The 21,828-nt window shown below is 38.2% G+C and overlaps 1 protein-coding gene across 2 annotated transcripts in view; it reads left to right on the forward strand.

Moving 5' to 3' along the window:
• BMPR2 (bone morphogenetic protein receptor type 2) overlaps nt 1-21,828 on the forward strand; it is a 112,401-nt gene that overhangs the window by 74,188 nt on the left and 16,385 nt on the right. For both annotated transcript variants that reach the window (XM_030488575.1, XM_030488576.2), the window contains exons 4-9: nt 11,144-11,254; nt 11,769-11,860; nt 13,887-14,117; nt 17,977-18,091; nt 19,738-19,898; nt 21,645-21,792. In XM_030488575.1, the coding sequence (XP_030344435.1) occupies nt 11,144-11,254; nt 11,769-11,860; nt 13,887-14,117; nt 17,977-18,091; nt 19,738-19,898; nt 21,645-21,792 (858 nt within the window). The remainder of the gene's footprint in view (nt 1-11,143; nt 11,255-11,768; nt 11,861-13,886; nt 14,118-17,976; nt 18,092-19,737; nt 19,899-21,644; nt 21,793-21,828) is intronic.

Consider the following 21,828-nt stretch of genomic DNA (forward strand, 5'->3'; position numbering starts at 1 on the left):
TCTGTGAAGTATTTTTGAGAAGGAGGTTCTTCCAGCCCAGAAACCAGCTCAGTCTGCATTTAAGCAATGATAGGGATAGAGGAAAACACCCCTTTCTCTGAGGTCTCTCAGGAAGGAGAGATGGCTTTCAGCAGGAACCAGGAGCGGATCAGCTGCTCCACTAACCTCCTCTGCTCACTGGCATAGACACAGGGGATTGCAGCAGAGGGAGAGCAGTGTCTTCAGTGATGGCACTTGGCTGGATGGGAGTGAGAAAGATCAAGAGACACTGATGCAGACTGAATCTCGAGGAAAAGAAGGGAAAATACTGTTCACTGCGTTCCTCGGCTGCCCCTAAGTTCCAGCTTTCTGTTTCATCCCTCGATTCCTTCTAGCAATAATTTCATCTGAGAAATGCCCGGTAAGACAAACCAGTATGATATTAGAGGGTTGAGAAATGTAAGGATTATTGTTACCTGAAAGTTATAAAAGTGTTTTAAAATGTTTCTGAAGCCCTAAAAAGAAAATCTGGTAAAAGTTAGAAATTATATGGCCATGTAGAGAAGATGGTTGGGAAAAATGGGAGGGTATAGGGAGGATTAATGGAAAAAGGGGACATGTACTGCATGTACTTTCATATTAGACTTTGTCCTTCTAAACTATGGTAGGAAGAGCTGGAACAGATGCAGACCTTTTGGAATACCACGGGTGTTATTTGAATTGGCATTAGCCAGACAAACACAATCTTTAGTAACCGTGAATGTTTCTAAAATGTCAGACAGGTTTAGCTCACAGCTTTGTAGCGCATGCCTTTGGATTTAAAATTAAAAACCTTTTACATACAAGAATGTATGCTATACTGGGTTGTACTGAAAGTGTAGAAAAACCTTCTTGAATTAAAGAAGGAGGAAGAGCTAAGTTTTAGTACTAAAGTATTTGCTATACTTGAGGATTACACTTGAGGATTACGGTATTAAGCTGATTTAGGACATTAGATCTGAAGGACTGGGACATAAACCAGAAGTGTAATGAAAGGTTTTGTCAGAACTCATTCTTACCCTGTCTTGGTGTTGGGTTTTTACTTGAACAGGTTAGCTGCCTAAGATTGTGCTATAATTCAGATTTTGTTCCATGTTTAGGGAAACGATTTGGAAATAAACACCCTATACAATCATGTCCGTTAAATCAGTTAATCTTTCGTCCTCTGTCACTAAGGAAAAAAACTATTCCTGAACCTCAGTCAGAGGTGTGCAGCTTCATTGACAGGACATCATTCCTCAGTGTCCCGGCCCGCAGAGGAGCGCAGGAGCGGGCAGCGCAGGGCTGGAGGCAGGAGCAGCATCTTCTGCCGCAGCTGGCTCCGATGGCTGTAAGCAGAGACACCCGGCACTCCTCCGGGGTGCACCCAGCAGGAGCCTGCTGGGACAGGCCCAGCCGCCCCACACTGCTTGGGCTTGGCCCAGCTTTCCCACCAAGGAAACTGCTGGCAAGGAGGGGACGTGTTTGTAGGAGTGAGAGGAGCACCACCGATTGGTAGACAGCATCCCTGGGCTTCGGAGCTCTTGAAGACACACAGAAGTGCATGTGGGATCAGAGCTGCCCTTTATAAAAAAATCGGGGGTTTGGGGTGGGGGGGTGTTGTTTGGTCACCCATGTGAAAATAGGAATTTCAGTCTTTTGATGTCATTTTTTTGGCTCTATTTTTTGTGCCAGGGAACATTACAAACATGAACTATTTAGCTGTTGAGCCTGTTGGATTTAAAATAACTTCAAATAGCTTTAAAGAGACTTTCTCAAGTACTCTCCAGCCCTCCACCCCCCCGGCCCCAGTCCCCCAGTTGCAGCACATTTTTTTTGATCCAGTGTGTTTACAGAAACTGGAAGATTGCCATTACGTTAAATCCAGTGTTACTGTTTCGTTTGGTAAGGAGGAAGTCCCTTTGGTCCAAGATCAATATAAAGGGGATAATGTAAATGGGAGGAGGGTTTCAGCTCTTTTATTACAAAACATTTTTTCTGGCTGTTTTATTTCAGTATATAAGATGTCCCCCATATGTGGTTAAGTGCTGAAATTAGATTTCCATGAAGCTTGAAGGCAAGATTGAGGTGTATTCAAATGCAGTTTGCCTGTAGAAGCAGGGTATTTATTTTATCTCTGTAGTAACCAAGTATTTATTGGTATGTAGGAAACTTCAGAAAGATAATCCAAATTGGGTTTTGTTTTTGAATTGCTATTCATTTTGCATCGTGATTATAGGGGTGTATTCAGTAGTGTTAGAAGTTACACTGAAGATGCTGAAACACACAGAAGAAATGGCAGAAAGAAATTGTGTCGGGTTTTTATCAGCTGAGGAATTATTTCAGTACAAATGTGACAAGCTGCTAATTCACCTCTCTCTATCTAGTCATCAAAGAAAGAGCCGTTGGGGATTGCACAACCCAGTTCTCTGCCAAAGAAATTGCCACATATGCTTAATTTTTAAGTTTCATGTATCAGCGCAGCCTTCAGTTTTCAAAACAAACAAAAAAGGCGAATCCAGCCTGGCTCTGGATCAGGTGCTTGATGGCAGCTGGTACCCCAAAGGAGAACAGCGGTGCCACAAGGGATTCCACCCCTCGGACCGCCTGGCTGCAGGGGCAGTGGGGGAGCCCTTCTCTTCAAGACAAAGCCCAGAAAGCTCGAATCCAAACTGCATTTTCTGGCAGACGATTTTAAAGAGAGATCTGCCCCCTGAAGCTCTGCCATCACGAGTGACTGACTCCTTGCTGTAGCAGGATTCCTCTGGAGCATGTTATGGAAAACAAATTTTACGGCCCAAGCTGTATGATTTTTTGAGGCATTCTCTGAGGAGGCAGGCGGGATCTGTGCTGCGTTGTTGCCAGGTCATGATGTTACTGCAAGTCTCATGAGAGTCTGGTGCTGTCTTACAGCCCAGGTTCCATACAGCAATGCGATTATGTGAAAAATGAATTAAATTTGGCCTCTGCTGATGTGTCGAAAGACATGAAAAGATGTGTTGTAAAGTTCATGACAATACGTATATAAGATTTTATATTAAAAAAAAAAGTTTAAATCAGTCAAATATGATTATGTTAAATGCAAAGTGGAAACATATTGGCGACTGTTTAAATTTCTTCAAATAACAGTATGATTGGAACTAAATGCAATTTTTCTGCTTCATGTAAGCCAATAGACTAGAAACTGGGGAATTGCTTTTAAGTTCAGGGAAAACATCCGTTTTCAGTTATGAAAGAAAATTGCCTTAGGGTTACTGGTCGGTAGGATTATTTTGTAAAAGAATGTTGCACCATCTCTCACAAAAAATACAGTTCCCATTGTGCTTTTCATCTGCCCAAGCGCCGAGTGCTCAGTCCTCTTCTATAGAAGAATTTCTTGCAAAATTCATTGTATATTCAGGTGCCACCAAAAATTGTGTGTCAAATAGTGTTCCTTAACTTTGGTTTAAGTATTGAAGGTGGTCACATTGATAGATATCAGATGTTTACGTTTTATACTATCTTATTGCAAAATGTTCACATAGATTGTACTTTCATTAGTAATTTGTCAAGCGCTTACAGAAGGATGCAGCTTCACTTGAAATGTACAGGCTCATAAATCAGAATTAGGATAATAGTTGCTTTGAAACACCTATAAAAGCTGAGTGAACAGCAAAGATTGTTTATGTGATGCTATTTTTTTTTTGTTTTATTGTTCTCAGCTTATGCATAGGTTTAATAGAAAACTAGCAATTCATTGTAAAGGTCTATAGAATATAACTTTAAAGAATTCAAACCATGTAGTTGCAGCTTAACTAAAACTGTGTGTTTAAATGCATTTAGTTAAATTGATGTAGAGAGTTATGTGATTGGGGTTCTTGTTTATGTATGTGAAAGTCCATGACCTATGTCCATGGTATCTAAAAGCTACTAACATATTTCTCATTACAAGTTCTCTGGTTTGGGTTGTTTTTTGTTTTTTGTCTTTCACATTTTCTTCCCTGCACTGAACAAATATTAAGATTTACATTGCACGATTTGAGTTATTTTGGTATAGTGTTTATATTGGAGGCTTTCTTGTCATTGGCTCTAGCGTGATGAAGACTGAACAGTCTTACTGCAGGCCAGTGAATCAGGAATGAGGTAGCGGTCAGTTGGTTGGAAAGAAATTTTGATCACTGTCCAAAAAAGAGGAGAAAAAAGATCTGATGAGGTGTTTTGGTTTGGTTGGAATGTGCTGCTAGAATGCAGTAAGGGGTGAGGGCTTATTTTACACTTTGTGGAATATTCCTGCAGGACATGTTTGATATAAGCTATGTGTAGACAGAACGGATATAAACAGATTGTGACTGAGATCTGTGGGCTCTTGGAAAGGATGGTTAATTGTATATATTTTCCAAGGACTGAGATCTTATTGCTGGCATGAAAGCTGTGCAGGGCCACTGTGAAAAGAAACGCGACTTTAAACACAAGTAGAATTAATTATACTTGAAAAGTGTCTTTTCCAATCTGCAGAGCATATTTGCAGTCATCTGCAGCTGAAGGCCATATTGCCCCCACACTTCAGCCTTCCATCTCACGCTGCACTGGTGGTGACTGAACCGTAAGGTTTTCCTCATCCTTCTGATCTCATCCTCAGTATCATTGAGATTCCTTAATGGAAAAGCAACTTCTGCAACAGATTGGCAACGAACATATTGAATCCATCACATCAAAGAAATAGTTGTAGAATGGCGTGAAGACTCTGCTTCTTTTTAAAGCTGATCTGTATGGGCAGATCTTTGAACCCTCTGTAATTTTACTGACTTTGATCAGAGTCCATACAGCTGTAGCTGTTTTGAAGAATCAGATATTGCTGTTGTGCTGTGAAGGTTAAAGGATGGTGTTAAAGGGTGGTACTTGCTATACTTGTTGAAGACTAACATTGCTACTTGGTTATGTGACAATTTAAATAAATACTAATATTTTTGGTACCTATCAGCCGTAAGACCACTTGGCCTCTGATCCATTGGTACTAGGAATTCTGTGGGAACATGGGTAATTATTTTTAGAATTTATTTTCATTATATAGAATAATTGTATGTTTCTCTAAAATGTTGTTACACAATGCTTATCTAAACTTAAATACACACATGTATTTTCTAGAATTATTTACTACTGTGTGACAGATACACAGATACACAGCTGTGAGTCATTTACATGAAGAGTAGGCAGATTTCTGAAAACAGAATGAAAAGCTTTAATAGCAATATAGAGATCTGGTAGGAATTTGTGTCAAATGTCCTTTATTATATGATCACTCCCATATAAATATATAGCATTGAAACAACATTTCAAAGCCTAAGGTTTCATATTCAAACATTTGAAGATCAGAAGGAAACAACATAATTGCTTGTGCAGTTTTAAGGCCATCTCCTTGTGTGTGTTTGTTGTGATACAGCCTTTAATTACACAATCAAATTTTTCCCCATGGGATTCCTAGTTTTTCAACATGGCTAACACTCACTGCATTTTCTCATGGCTGTCTTCGGATGTCTCATCCTAACAGTGACCTCTACAGTGTCCCAGGGGACTCTTTGGCCATCATCATGTAGCACCTTTGGTACAGTGATAGAGAAGAGTTTTCAGGACAGCTTTCATTTGCTATAAGGAGGAGACTTGCCTTCCTTCTCAGTTCCTATTCCATTCACTTCATAGCTTGTAATTTTAGTAATAGTATCAGGGGCAACAGTCTGCTGAACAGTGAATTAGGGAATGTGAAAACTCTGCATGGGTTCCTCACAGTTCATCAACTAGGCCGGAATATTTTAGTGTCACAGCACAGGCTTTGGTGCTGGAACTGACACAAGTAGTATTGGTAGTGGTGGGTTAGTTGTTGCTTTCTTTGGAGTGGTCCCAGACAGGACATATATTAGGGTTGGGGGAACTAAGGGGATAGCTGTCCACAGGTTTCATTGTATTTGCTGATGGGAAAGGCAGAATAAGGAATCACGCATCCTCTTTCAGGCTCCCAGGGAATTGTTCTGTATGTTTACAGACCCTTTTGCCATTGACCATTGTTACTTGGCTTTGCCTCGGTTTTCTCTGATTTCTCAAAATGTTCTTTGGTAACACGATAAATGCTAATGTTTAAGTACAGAAACAAGGAGCATACAAAAGAGGCTTTCACTTTTGAAAGTTAAATTACAGGGAAATAAAAGAAGCAGCTTTTTCAAGCATAGGCACAGATTGGAATACTTTTGCATTAATTAATATTGCAAACTTAATGTTTATAATGGAAAACTTAATTTGAAGTGAAAATATTATTCCTCCTGATGCCATTAGCACTGTCAGCGTTCTTCATTCTCTGTCATTCGTGGGGAAGGTTAGGAAGGCAGCAGTAGACAATCTCTATGTGTGGCAATATGGAAACTTAATTTAAAAAAATTAATTTATTAAAGACATTGTATAAGTATTTGGAAACCAAAGGCAGTGATGCCTGAGAAAGGAGAGAGAAATCTCTCTGTGGTAGAGGTGCCTGCAGGGAATATCCGAAGTGCAGGGCTGGGTTCAGCTAGATGCCTCACTTCTAACCAAGTACTAGAAGCATTCCCCTTCACAGTTTGCTCTGAAATACATTCTCAATTATTTTGACAAATTTTTGACAAAATTGTCTCCGTACACAGGAGCTGTTGTACTCACATTTTTGGAACCCAAAACCAGGCTCTTTATTGATGGTGAGGTCAGGATGCTTCTGGGGATGGTGGCTTGTTGGTTACCAGCTGCTCCCCAGCCAGGAGGTCATCTGTTCTAATGAGTCGTGCTTTGTTTCTTTCTCTTATAGTAAAATAAAAGGAAAAGGCAAAAAGGCAGTTACACTGTTTGCTGTGGCACTTCTTTGTGATAGGATCAGTGGACTTGAGGAAAATGTTGACTAGTATCATAATTACTGGCAGAAATGTTTCAAGGTAAAGTGTGTACATGCTGGGTGCCTTTTAAATGGCATTCCTCACACTGCTGCTTGAAGAGTTGCTAGCCCTGTAAGCAGTGCTCTCTCTTTCCCATCCAAGTCAGATAAGAGGTTGGCTTTTAAGGTGTTTTCGGCCTTACAGCAGTTTATGTTGGTTTTAGTTTTTTGTTTTAGTAGATCTTGGTTTTAGATCAGGGAGCCTAAGTGGAAGTTGGAAATAAAAACCTCACATGTAAATAGCAGTGAAACAAGCAACTACACTAACCTCTGCTTTCAGTTACAGAAACTCACACTTGAGGAAGCTTTGCCTATACCTTCTGCGTTCAAGCAAAGGTAGAATTTGGCTCAACAGTCCTTAATCATTGGGCTTTCTAGAGTCTGCAGCTAATTCTGCTCAGCATATGCTACTGCTTTTTTTTATGCTGTACATTGGTTTGGGAATAATAGTGAGGTACAGTGTTCCTGGTCTGAAGTTTGAAGCCAGTGTTGGACAGTTTGGGTTTTGTTCAGTTTGTATTTGTCACTAAAGAAATACTCAAATATTGGTAATGATCTCAAAAACTCAAATGAGGTTGTCGAGTAGTAGTTGTGCATGTTTGAAGTCAGTTTGTAATACGACATGAAAGAATACTAAAGCTGTAGAGTAGGTGTTTTGTCATTGTAAATAAACATCAAAAGCAGAGTCCACTGATTTGGGGATGGGGTTGTTAACAGTTTCAGATCAACCAAGTCTTCCTTCAGAAAATGTTGTTTGTGCTCTGTGATGTGCCTGGAGCTACTATAGGAAGTGTAATATCAAATAAATTTTCGTATTGAATTTTCTAATCTTAAGGAAGTCAAGGTTGTTTCAGGCAGCACTAGAAGTTCATGGAAGAAAACATGAAAAGAAATGTGTATACATACATTTTTTATATTCTTATTTTTAAAATGACAGTAATTACTTCTGTTGACCCACACTGATATGCCTTTGGATGAGTTAGTTAAAATGCATCTCCAAATAATACCAAGAAGAATACAGCTTATGTGCTTATGTATATAGAAAATATGTATTATTTTACTTAAAAGTAGATGCAAGAGGAAATGTTAACTTCTGCAGATGCCTTGAGAGGTCATATCTAGTCTTGGCTTTGCTAGCATTTCTCATCCAGGCATTTAAAGGCAAGTTAGCAGCTGGTGTAAAAGGCTAAAAATTAAATATATCCAAAGAAAGAGATGGATTGAAAAAATTAATAATTAAGAGTCTCATTAAGCTTTGGAAGGTTTTATAACTGGGTCTTTAAGTGTCGTATCCTTTTTGTTCTATTTAAGAAAGATTAATAATCTGACAACATCAAAAGTTGTCAATAATACAAAGCATAAAGGGCATATAGAAATAATACTTTTTGTGGGCTTTTGGGGGCCATCTGGGTTTTTTGTCGTCGTGTTTGTTTCATGCATTTCTTTTTATATACATTTATAAATAAAAGATATGTGTCCTTGCTGGAAAATGAGTAGCCATCATATGCAGCATTTAGGCACTCCTTGTTCTGAGCTGCATGTTACCACTCCATAGAGATGTTCAGTTACCCTTATTAAGAAATCTGTCTTTATTCTTAAATTTCTGTATGTTGCTCAACAACCTGACAATAGTAACTCACACTGTCAGACTGACTTGGCTGTTGGAATGTTGACATTAATGTCAAATGTTTATAAGAATTTGGAATTGGCTCAAGATAAGCCAGTGTAAGATTTGTTAAGAAACAACTCTGCTTAAAAAAAATAAGAAGTCTTTCCTGTGGAAGGCGAGGGAAGTTGTTTGAGGTTACCTGGGGGCTGCACAGCTCCCGCTTAAAGAGAAAAAGCCTCCAGAGGGGTTGGTCCATCAAGGAACAAGAAAGCAACCAGCCTGTTTCTCTGCATGTTTTTCTTCTGCTGATTGGCACAAAATTGTTATTTGGAGATTTTCTAGTAGCTCTCCAGCCTGCATAATGCCTCTATTCACAAGCTTCTAACAGGAGAAAGCGCAAGTGTGCCAATGCAGCCAGAGCTCCTAAATAGTCCCTTGCTCAGGATGCCCTTGCCCTGGGCCATGCTGGGAGTGGAGGAACAGCAGAATCCTGTGCAGAGTAGAGGAGTGCCCTGTTGATGGAGGCATGTTGTTAACCTTTTAATTGTAAGAAGAACTAAGGTAGAGCAGTCAAACTTAGGCACTAGATAGCATTTGGCAAACAGTGGTGGAAATGGTTACTGTTTAATTAGCAGTGGGAAGGCTGTAAATGGCTGCACCCTAGTTGCGTGGTCAAAGACAAAATACAGCTGAGGGTACTGCAAAAAGGTCAGCCCCTCAAAGCCTGCATTTTCTTCATACATACTACTATCCTGAACTGATGAAAAACCCATCATGTTTAATGTGTTTTAAAAGATAAGCCAATAAAATGTGAATTCTATTGATAAAAAAATGAAACTCAAAATTAGGATTTCTATGCCTGTTGTTCAGCTTCTTACACTTGTGCAATACTTCATATAGTTCTGTATGATGTAAGTTTCCTTTGTGGGTTTTAATAGGTATGTATATGTGTGTTTTTAATCGCCTTGCAGTAGAAGTCACAACACTTACTCCACAGTACAGTGCTCTGTGGCAATAGCCTATTTACTCTGTGAAACTTATTTTACCAGACCCAGTAGTGATGGTATTTCTTTTGATAGAACAAATTTAAATTTGATGGTGCCATGATTATTGCAAGCTCCCTTTTATTTAAAGGGTTTATCAAATATGAGCTGCATGTTATTTTTGCTGGGTGATTTTTCAGGTACCTCTTATCACAGCTGAAACTCCCAAATACTCCCTGGTATTTGTTTTACCAGCTTTTTATTATTTCTTCTTACCATTATGGTTATGTAAAAATGGAAGTTGTTTTCTTTTAAATTTGCTTTCCCTTCTTATCTGGTTCTCTTGTGTCTGTCCACACTGGGAATTGGAATAAATGAATCATGTTTAATTTCTTTTAAATGCAGTTCAAGCAAAGCGAATTTGTCCATTTCTTCAGGTAGTGTAGACTGGGAAAAATTGTGTTTCAGTCTCACCTAAAAATTTGCCCGATGTTTAAGCCTTGTGTGCATTTTCTATTTTGTGGTTTTAGCATAGTTAGGTCTCATTAAAGTCTTTTAAGAAGTACTTTCAGCAATATATAAGACAAGTTTAAACATAGATCCCAAACTTGGTTTTGAAGCCAAAGTAAATGAGTCTTGTAGTGCCACATTCCAGTGATTCTGACATCAGAGGAATATCTGCAGTAATACAATCTTTATATTAAAGTGGCTGAATTTTTGTATGCCTGCATGAAGCAAGACTGGGGTCTGACATAGAATCATAGAATGATTTGGGTTGGAAGGGACCTTAAAGATCATCTTGTTCTTGAGAAGCATGAAGATAAACATTCAAGACACTAACAAATATTTTCCTGAAAACTTTTTCCCCTTCTGGGGAAAAAAAGGCAAGATACATTTTGAGGAAAAAATGAATGTTATTTTTAAAAAGGCTCAATAAAACTAGTTATTTTCTTTAGTGTTCTATTATTGTTTCAGGTTTTGTGATATTCTGCTGCATTCTGTGGAGATACCTCTGTATTTTTGTGAATTTAGGAGTGAGAGTTATGCTAAAAATTGAGCGCTGACACGAAACAAATCAAAACCCCAAAGTATTTTGAAATATTTATACAAATGGACTTTTATCTGATATATGTTGTAGATACTTGAATACAAAATCCTCAGCATTCATCACATTTGCAGCCTTAATAGCAAATTTTTTTTGAGATTTTTCACTCTGGGAAAAATAATAATTAAAAAAACCCTTGTATAGGCTACGAACCTGATTCATACCAGGAAGCTGGATTCAGGAACCGTTTGCAGAGCAGGGCTGCATCAACTTGGCCTTGCATGGCTGGGCTGAACTTGGCCAACTAGAAAGAAGATTCACTTTCTACTGTTGTTGCCTCTCTCTACGGTGGCAAGGGAAGACTGGGAAAAGCTGCCAATGAATGTGTGTTCAGCTGTGTTTGAGCTGATCGGCTCTTTCACCATCCTTAGATTTTAAGAGGAAAAAGAGTTTAGTGCAGTATCTTACAATCCAGAGTACAATTCCCTCCTCATCCACCCATTGCTGTAATAACAATTACATGTTTTATAGTGCTGATTCTTTCAAATTTACAAGTAAAGAGTCTTTATCTTGTTTTCTTTCAGATTCTTCTCATTCTTTTCATCGAGATGAGACTATAGTTATTGCCCTTGCGTCTGTGTCTGTACTGGCTGTTTTGATTGCTGCTCTGTTCTTTGGATACAGGATGCTTGCAGGTAGGGTTTGACAATCCTGTTCCTTTTTTTAATTGTTCTTTTGACTATTTCGCAAAGTTACACGTCTTCTGCTTTCCCCAGACCCTATTATATGCTCATACATAATGCATATGCTTCCCTTCCTCCTCTCCGACATTCTATGGTGATATCCCTTTCATATGGTGATATGGAGAGATTTATCATTTCTCCACTGGCATTTTGAGAGCTGTTTTTCTTCAAAAAGTCCTCTGCTCAACACAGCTTAAGTGAGGTTGTGAACGTGCTTTAGAGTTACTTCCAGTGACATTCAATTATCAAAACAGTTGCATAGCAGATAGCCTGAAGTTTGTAGCTATTGGCACCTTCGCTGCTGCTTTTACTGACTCTGAGAAGATTTTAGAGGATTCCTTTTTACATGTTATGTCCTTGCCTAAAATACATATTTCTTCCAAGTCCCAGATAAGTTGCATTGTTTTCATTTGTAGCATGGCATAAAAAGGAAACTGTGTGATTCTCTCCCCATGCCCTTCCACAGGAGACCGTAAACAAGGTTTGCACAGTATGAACATGATGGAGGCAGCAGCATCAGAGCCCTCATTGGATCTGGATAATCTAAAGTTGTTGGAGGTAAATGTTCAACTCTGTTTCTTAATCTTCATTTTTATTCAGTGTAACACTTGTGGTAATACCACTTCCCAGGTATAGTTACGGTAATAAACGCATCAGTGCCCCTGTAATGTTTTCTTCTAAATCACATTTAAAAGATGAAATTAAAAGACAAAAGAAAAAGAAAGGTTACCACAGTTCCGTTTTGCCTGCTTTTGTTGGTAATTTTGTTGGTATTGGCTAGAACATGTTCTACCTTGAGAAGAAAATACTGAACACTGGGAGGTAATGGAGGAAATTGGAATGTGCTGTATTTCAGCATTGCATCAAAAGATCCATCTTTTTGCTTGATACAGATGGCTTTAAGTACAGTATCCTACTGTAGTAATTTGAAATGCTTTAGTAATACTACTGGAATATAGAATTTTCTGCAGGTAGGCAGTATATTGCAGTAGTGGTGCATTTATGTATAGTCATTCTTCACAGTGGGGTACTCTATCTCCATGGCAACTACAGGCCAACCAGAACTTTCTACTCAGCTTGGTATGAGATGTGTCATTGTACAACTGCAAAATGTTACGCTCTCAATTGTTATGCTTCATAGAACTCACAGAATGTTTAAAAGCTTTTAGCCAGAAAATATATCAGGAAAATGACTGAGAGAGATTCATAGAGTGTGGTACTTTGCCCATTAGAAATCACACCTGGAGATGCAGACTACAAGCATTCAGTGTGGTCTGGGCTAATGGTGACAGCAGACTAATCAGCAAAGAAGCTTGGGTGCCTTCTGCCATCAAAAAAGTAGTCGAGGCAGAGTTTACAAGAGTATAACAATGCCTGTCGTAAATGTGTGCAAAGCCCAGATGAAATCACTCATACTGATATGCAGTCTTGGAAAAAGCAACAACTTTGTTGGTGGAGAGATCTGCTATGAGATCACCTGTCCTCTTAAATCCTAAGGAGCTGATTCCTCACCCCCAGTCATAGGGCGTTGCAGAATAAATTGTCTTAACCTGTCCTTGACTTTTCACGTCTTTGTGGGTAGAATACATTCTGGGTTTGTACCTTGAAGTGACTTGCTGCTGCTTTGCAATCCACTGACATGGAAGGACTGAGAAACGGAAAGTCTGTCTGTTAAAGGATGCTTTCCTGTTGAAAACTTTCCCATTGGACAATGTTATCATCCTTAGAAACATTACTTCCGTAATCCCTTCTGATTTCCATTCCTCTTCCATTTGTAAGTATTTTAAAAAGTAAAAAGATACTGGTCCATGAAATCCTTTCAGTTTCATGTCTAGGTCTTCCTGAATATTATTTTAATTAAATAGGTGCTTAAATTCTTAGGTAGTTAGAATTTCTTGAGCTTTAGAAGCTAGAACTCTTCTGAAGGTGGTCCTACGTTTTGGCTTAGAGAAGAGATTGCATCTTTCTTCAGTTGCTATGGAGACAGGAAAGGCCATTCTGTGAAGACTGTCTAATATAGTGGGGGCTAGAATAAGGATTCACAGGTAGTAAAGAATTAATTATTCCTTTCTGTTAAAAACTCTTTACCTCTTTTCATATCTGTTTTCACTACAAATGCATACACTTTTATTACTAACCTAAAAGGTACACTTTATAAAGCTATCCTAAACATAAAATGTTCAGCTTAATGTGTGTGATGTCTGCAGTTAATTAAAATTGATCATGTAAAAGCTATAAATGTAAGCAAAAGTTTAAAAGGAGAATTAGCAGCACAAAACACGTGGATTTTATTGATTCTGTATATAAAACTGTTGAAAAGCTTATTTATGATTTATTTACTGCGTATTTAGACTATAGATCAATTTAGGAAGATCTAAGTTGACCTATGCTGAGGTTTCCAGCTCCAAAATAGCTTTTATGACAGTAATCTAATTCTAGTTTTCAATACAAAACATTCACTATATTCACTGTTATTTCTAGCATATGTCAGTATAAAAGTTGGTGTATGATCATTTTAGAGTGAAAACTTGGTTTTTGTCTGCATTCGTTATTTAGTGAACTACTTATTTACATCTTTTTGCAGCTGATTGGCCGTGGGCGCTATGGAGCAGTGTACAAAGGCTCCCTAGATGAACGTCCAGTTGCTGTCAAAGTATTTTCTTTTGCCAATCGTCAGAACTTTGTCAATGAGAGAAACATTTACAGGATTCCACTGATGGAACATGACAACATCGCCCGCTTCATTGTGGGGGATGAGAGATTCACTGCAGACGGCCGTATGGAATATTTGTTGGTGATGGAATATTACCCCAATGTAAGTGCTTCAAAGAAATCAGTTGGATTGGTTTAGATTCCTAAGAATAGCCACATAAAAAGGATGTACTTTAGTGTTTGCCAGTACTTTTCATTGCTTTTTTTTTTGCACAGTAACGTAAAAATAATCCATATAAATTACAATATTAATGAACCTTAGTGTGGTTTATTGTAATACCCTTTAAGATTTCTACCAAATCTTACAAAATCTTAGCTTTAATATTTGCTCTTGGTTATGGTGCAGGTTTCTTCAGTCAGCTGTGCAATATTCAAGTACAGAATTTGAAGAGTTATTTTTACTTAAACGTTATTGAATTTAAAACTTTCTAATATTAAGACATTATATCTCTGTTATGGTAGTAATGATCTCAGTAGCTGTAAATGGTGGGGGGTTTTTTACAATGAAACACAATAGATTGCTGTCAAACTAGCTTGTGATACTGTAAATCATGTTGGGTTTTTATCCTGTTATCTTCTTTAAAGCTTTCTGTGGCATACTGTATTTATTTTGCTGCACCGTATACTGATGATGTAGGACAAATCTTAAGAAGGCAGCCTTACTTTCCATACCTTATCTTCATGAATCATATCTTCAAATTTCTTTAGCTAACTGAATGCTTACATCCCTCAAATTCATTGATTTGAGTTCTTAACACTGTGTGTGTGCGCACACGAATAGAAACAAAAATGCTTTAAAAATATCCAGCATAAATGTGAATTGCTTTCATGAGAAATCATAAAATGTAATGTACATGGGTGTTATGTATATGAAAAAGCAAAAAATTTGTCTTCGGGGTTTTTTGCTGGTATATGGGAAAGATCTTTAACTGTTTGGTTAAAGAATTTTTTACATGAGCCTTTTGGTCTCAAGTAAGTGAACTCGTATTGTATTTCCTCCAGTGTGTAAAGGTGATGGCTGAAGCCTGATTTGTTATGAGGACAGTAAGACAAAAACTGCTTGTTCAAGTAGCAAAAAGAAACAGAACAGTAATAAATGGCCTGTCTTAGGCTCTAAATATATGCTTGTTGCAAGTTAAATGCGTAAGGGTGTATAAATATCTAAATATATATGCAAATTTAAGGCAACATAGCACTTCACAAATACATGAAGAGTACCTTGACTGAAACTTCTAAGTGAGAATGCACTTGGATCATGTCAGCTTATAAGAGATGGACATCTACAAAGAGATTGCAGAAACTGGAAATGACCATAGAAAAAGCTCAGTTTTGCCCGCACAATACCAGGAAAGCACATCAGCTCCGGCCTGCTCTGGCAGAATAGGCTTATTTTCAACTAATTGAGTTAAGTGAAATCAAGTATGTATTCTGCTCCTGGGAGGGCATAGCATGACTGTCTGAACAGGTGATCTGGTTTTGCTGTTTTCTTGAATGAAAGGATTTTCAGCTGAAATGTAATTTGATTGCAAATTGTGTTTTGTTGCTTATATAAACAGGATATGTTGATGATCTGATTAAATGCACAGATGAGGCTTATGACATCATATTGTCAGATTCTTTCTCAGTGTGGTAGTAAGAACAGCAAGATTAGTCTAAAATCAATCCACTAGTGGCTTGGAAGTCATTGGAAAAAGTGCACAGCAGGTGTAATTAATGCACAGTGTGATTCTTAATTCAGGGAGCAGATGTTCTGCTGTATGTGGCACTAACAGCAGAGAAGGAAGCCGGCTGTGGCAGCACTACTAAAAAGGAATTGAACTGTTGAAACTGGAGCCATAAATCTTGTTTCAATAAGGAGTAACCCATACAAGACGTGCAGGTGAAATACTCCCTATCCAGAACATCATTCTCCCTTGAAATACTTTTCTTCTTACAAATAGGAACACACAAGCCGTGAACATTTTCACACAGAAAATTGTTTGTGGTGTTGCCTTGGTGAAAGCAAAACAGATAGGTTTGACCCAGATAGTGTTATTATCCAAACATGCCTTGAGACCAAAGAAAAGTAGGTGAGCAAGTAATAAAAGGGGAGATACATGTATTTATTGGTCAACATGCTGTTCTGATAGTACTCTGAGGCGTGGCAGGTGAATAAGCAGAGAGTAAGTTGCAAGGGATGGCATAGTAGGAAATACGTAATAGCAACAGAACAGTTCCCCCGGTAGTCAGACATTCGTGTCGTTTTAGAGCAATAGAAAAATTGTTGTAAAACACATAGAATCTTATGACTGTTAAAACCATCAATTGTATCAAAAGTTATAATCAGAACAAATGTCCTCAATTTAACATGTAACTCATGACTTTGACAAGAATAATCTGAATTGCAAATATGTCTCTCTAAATCTTGAATAAAGCTTTTCCTGATTTGTCGTACTGAACTTCACCAAAAGCATAAAATCACAGCCCTCAGCTTAAAAAATACCTCGTGTTATAGGTATTTAGCAAGCTCTGCAGCAGAAGGATCTTGAAGTTGGTTTGAGATCATCATGCAGTGAGTGTTTCCCAGTCACACCATCACAACAGTTCTGTGGCCTCTCTTAAATGGGCTAGAATCTCAGACCACTAAGCCAAGAAAATCTGTTACTACACCCAAGTTGCTGGCAGTCGGAGGCTAATAGGTGTTTGTATTTCTTAAAAAGCCTTAAACAGTACAAAAAAAATGTAAAATTCCTTATTTCTAGGTGGATTCTCAGCTTTTTTTTTTAATTGCCAAAACCTCTTTGAGATTCATGTAACAACATTTTAAATTATGAAAAAAATTCTCGTGTAAACGTGTATGGGTGACATTTGTTCTGTGTTTTCATTGAGGAGGTTATGTATTTATGGGTTCCTTGTTCTGCACAAGCTAAGTCTGCAAAGCTGTAACTTTTGTAATTCCTTTAAGGAGCATCAATAACTTGGTTTTAGTTTTAGCATTGGAGTGAAAAAAAAGTCTAATGCTTTGATCACTTTAAATTCTGGTATTGGTGTGCCTCCATCTGACCTGTGCATGTGTTACACATCTGAATGTCAGCTCCAAATGGACTCTTTTAAACCAAATGTTACATAGCTAATTTTTCAACAAAGTGGTTTTAGTTGTGACTATGGTAAGATGTTACACATTGGTGCATCTTTAAGATTACAGATTTAAACAGGCAAAACCAGGGTAGTTTGTAGTCATAAATATATTGTAATATGTGTGCAGAGACAACTGGATGACTTGTGCTTCGCGTGTGGGGATTTGGTTTGTTTAAACTGAGTATATTGTCATTGAGGACTATGTGCATAAAAACTCAAAGGCATTATAGTGTGCAGGATCTGGCTCTTGTTTCAGATAGTAGTCTTGGTTTTTAGAATACCTTAGTATCATCACTGACACCCATCCTTCTGGTTTTCTTGGAGATTCCGCCACAGATTACTAAAAAAATCCCCCGTTTTTTACATTTAACTTCTCTTTCAAGAAAAGGGGAACATTACATTCCTTTCTTGTTTCTTCAGTGCCTGTAGACTTGCTCCTATTCTGAAATGCCTGTGAGTTGTTGGGGTTTTTTGATACAATAATAGATTATAGCAGGGGAGATACCAGTGAGAGATGTTGAGTATTCTCTAAGTGCTGTTGGCTTAAAGGCCACTGTTTAGTAACCCAGGCTGTTAGGTCTTCAGTTAACTACTCCTATTGTTCAGCGAGAGTTTTTCAGAACAACAAATCAAGTGCATGCTTTGGTTTTGGTTTATAATTAATATCATTATTCCTAAAGGCAATCCGTGTTATGTGATTTGTTTTAGAACATCTGGGTAAACACAGAAGCAGTTGCAGGATTACACCTTACAGGAGGAATGACTAAAACTGACTCTCATAAAGATTCTGAGTTATTCAACTGGACAATGTTTTTAATCCTTTGTTTTGTTTTGGGTGTTTTTAGGGTTCTTTGTGCAAATATTTGAGTCTCCACACAAGTGACTGGGTGAGCTCTTGTCGTCTGGCACACTCTATAACTCGGGGCTTGGCGTACCTGCATACGGAACTACCTCGAGGAGGTAAGGCCAGGAACGCTTCCAAGATGTTCAAGATATTCTTTTTTTCAATCAGGTAGTAGACTTCTGCATTTCTTTTTTTCTCTGTTACAGTGTGGTGAGTAGGGAATGATAAATGCAAATAGAAATTACTCATTACTTACACAGAAAGAACTTCTGATACATTCTTTCCTTCTGAACAATCCCATGTTGTGGGCTCTGTCTGTGACGCTTGTATGAAAACATGGAGTAAGAGCCAGCAGAGCCCCAGAGAAAGGCAAGAGGAGGAGGCAGAGTTGTGCAGTGCTGCTGTATCATGGCAACAGATTACTGAAGACCTGAAGCGCTGGATGTCTGTCTAGCAGAGAGCAAGCAGATGGGGTGTTCTGTTTGTTTTTGCAGTTCAGACACAAATCACCAAAGCAATTTTTAGCTTGTGTATGAACTGTATATATACACAAAGAGAAATAATTAAATCTTCTAACACCGCTGTAGTTTATCACATCTTGATTTTTGTGTAAGGGTGTGGGCCTAGTCTTTGCTGTGTATAAACAATACTACTGGACTTTTAGTGTTTTATTAGAGCACTGGTTGTGACAACATATTGATTTATATCTTGGTTTCTCTGCTTGCATGCTTCAGCCAGCATTTTAGCAGCTGAAGTACCATGGTTATAAAGCAGATATTCTGAGATCTGTGATGTATCAGGCTGTGGAATATGGCCTGGCACTGAAGCATTAGCTTCTTGGCAGTAAATAAAAAGATGATGTCATTAATTCTACATGAAGGTGCTAATGTTTGGATTAAAACTCCAAACTATATATCTTGAATAGTAAGCGTCAACTCTAGCAAAGAATGACAACTGAAGATGCTGTTAAAAGTGCAATGCTGAGAATACCTAACTTAGTATTCCTATGTGCCATTGAAACTGGAGCTATCATCTTATAACTTCATCATTTTAAAATGTGCAGACAGGTGTGTCCATTAGCAGCCAGAAAATGTGTAAATCTTCCATCTTAAAGAAGAGACAGCCATAGGGTGGTCTGTGAATGCTAGGAGGGAACTCATGGAGTAGAATAAATTCCACAGTGAAACCGGTTCTATACTTCTGGCTGCTTTACCAACAAAATAAATTGCATATAAACTAGGAACAACTGAGATTATTCTTTGGAAAAGATCAGATTCCTTGGAAGATGAACATGTTCAGACTCTCTGGAATAATATTGTCTAAGTATCTTCTGAATAGGTGCCAATTCCAATCATAATGTAAATAGTTGGAGCTGTATTTGACATAGGAATGTGGATATGAGAGAGAGCATTTGGAATGGCTGTCAGGGCTGTGGCAGCAGGTCTGTGTTCAAGTACACGATGTCTCCCCTGCCAAAATCATGCTGAAATATCCCTTGGAAAGAAGTTTCTTGGCAAACACTAGAACTGTGTATAGCGGTAGCCTAATATATTGTATAGCTACGATGAAACCCTGAATGCCGGTCAGTTTTCTATAGCTAGCATGCTGTGGAGCTCATTATAAAGAGGCAAAAATGTTAGCTTTCTAAAAGGTAAGTTGATTTTCTGTTTATAATAGCTGAGTAGACGTAATGAGGTGTTCTCATTTTGCCAGGCAGTAGAACTGCTCAAATAGTAACAAGCACTTCCATATGTCCAAATAGACCATTACAAACCTGCAATATCCCATCGTGACTTGAACAGCCGTAATGTCCTGGTAAAGAATGATGGAACATGTGTAATTAGCGATTTTGGGCTCTCCATGAAGCTGACTGGAAACAGACTGGTACGCCCAGGTGAGGAAGATAATGCAGCCATTAGTGAGGTAAGTACAAATGAGGATAAATCAGTGTGTAGAGGAAGACAAATTAGTATCAAAGTAACACTGAAAAATAGTCCTTTCTGTCATTACAAGGTGAATGTTAAGGTGGTACAATTCATGTAAGGGGGAATTGCTGCAATATGGGTGAGAAGTGGCTAAAACCTTGATAGAAAGAAACTGATTTTATTCTCAGAACACTCAAAACCAAACCTAGCATTTTGAAAGGTGATAGACGGTCAGTCAGCCCTGGAGGCTGAAGTTTTCTGTATAAGATGCAAGGTAGGTTTGGTTGCCATGTTGTTTGCAATGATATGGTACAGGTCCCTTCAGTTTTGTATTCCAAGTATTAACTGAAGACCAAACATTCTTTGGTGGTTTTGGTATTAATGTTTCTGAAATGGTGACATACTGCATTCTACATCCTGCAACCATTTCTCTGTGTGTCATCTGCAATTTTCTGGACCTGGGAGAGTAAGTGCATGTAGAAAAATATGGACCAACTGAGAAAGAACAGAGACAAAATAATAGGGGGTACTTGAAAGAGTAGCTTCTGGGAAAAGATGAAAGAATAAGGGTTGTTTAGGGAAGTAAAGACAAGAGACAGGTCTTCAAATATGTAAACAGCTGCTACAATGAGAAAGGAATAAACTATTTGCATTCAGTGTGGTAGGACAAGAGGTAATGGCATCATGTTGTAGAAAGAAAAAATCAGGTTAGTTATGAAGAAATCTTTATAGAAGGCAGACAAGGTCTGGAATGGGCTGCTGAGGTAGGCTATACAGAATTTGCATCCTTTTATGAATTTAAGGAACAGATTGGGAAAACATCTGCTAAGTGTGGGTTAGAATGGATTCTGGGCACAAAGAAGAAACTGATTTCTTAGGCTTTCTTTTTTATGATGCGGTGATTCAGAGAGTGGAGGTTTTGTGGTTTTCTTTTTGTATAAGCATAAATACACTGACACCTGAATATAGGCCACTGAAATACAGTGAGACTATTTTAAACAGAGTGAAAGTCCCTAATGGTTCAGTACATTTGTTGGTTTTGTGCTTTTACAGAAAACATTTACATTTCATTCAAAGAATGTGTTTTGCAGTGCTTGTCACCTTCCCTTAGAAAGTGAATGCTGCGTTAACAATACCTAATGCACAGGTCCTCTTTATAGATCTCCCCTTACTGAACAAAGAAACAGGGAAACCACTATTTGAAATGCAGGGATATGAAGTAGTCCTGTGACAAAATACTGTCCTACAAGTACTGATGAGTGATTGCTCTAATCTCACATATGTCATATGTGGAAATGAATAGGCATATTGCAAGGCTTTTAATAGCCTTTGACCGTGGAAGATGTAGGGGATAGCCTTGCTGACAGTCCAGGGATAAAGAGAAAAAGTTCCTTATTCAGCAGCATCCTCTTCCATTATGATCCATACCCTGGTGTTAACAGAGTAATTTCAGGAAAAAGAAACATTTCTGTTATATCGTATTGCTTATGAGAACATTGGGTAAGGGACAAAATTGTTTTGTTTTGATACATACAAAAAAGTGACAGAGCAGGGGAAGGGACTTATTATGACTAGGCTCCTGATAAGAGTCTAGAAGCTGAAGACATTGATTAGAAGAGAACTGCATTCTTTGAGTGTAGAAAATATCAAACAAAGTAGGGTATTAAAAAAAAATAAATCTCAATAATAAATCGAATTTGGAAATTGCTTCCTGATTCAGAGCTTTGATTTTATGTTTTTCCAGGTTGGTACAATCCGCTACATGGCCCCAGAAGTTCTTGAAGGAGCAGTGAACTTGAGGGACTGTGAATCCGCATTGAAACAAGTAGATATGTATGCGCTAGGCCTTATCTACTGGGAGATATTTATGAGATGTACAGACCTCTTCCCAGGTAACTAAATGAACTGGAAAAACCCACACTAGTAGA

This window comes from Strigops habroptila, chromosome 5 (assembly GCF_004027225.2).
Source record: "Strigops habroptila isolate Jane chromosome 5, bStrHab1.2.pri, whole genome shotgun sequence".
Taxonomy (NCBI): domain Eukaryota; kingdom Metazoa; phylum Chordata; class Aves; order Psittaciformes; family Psittacidae; genus Strigops; species Strigops habroptila.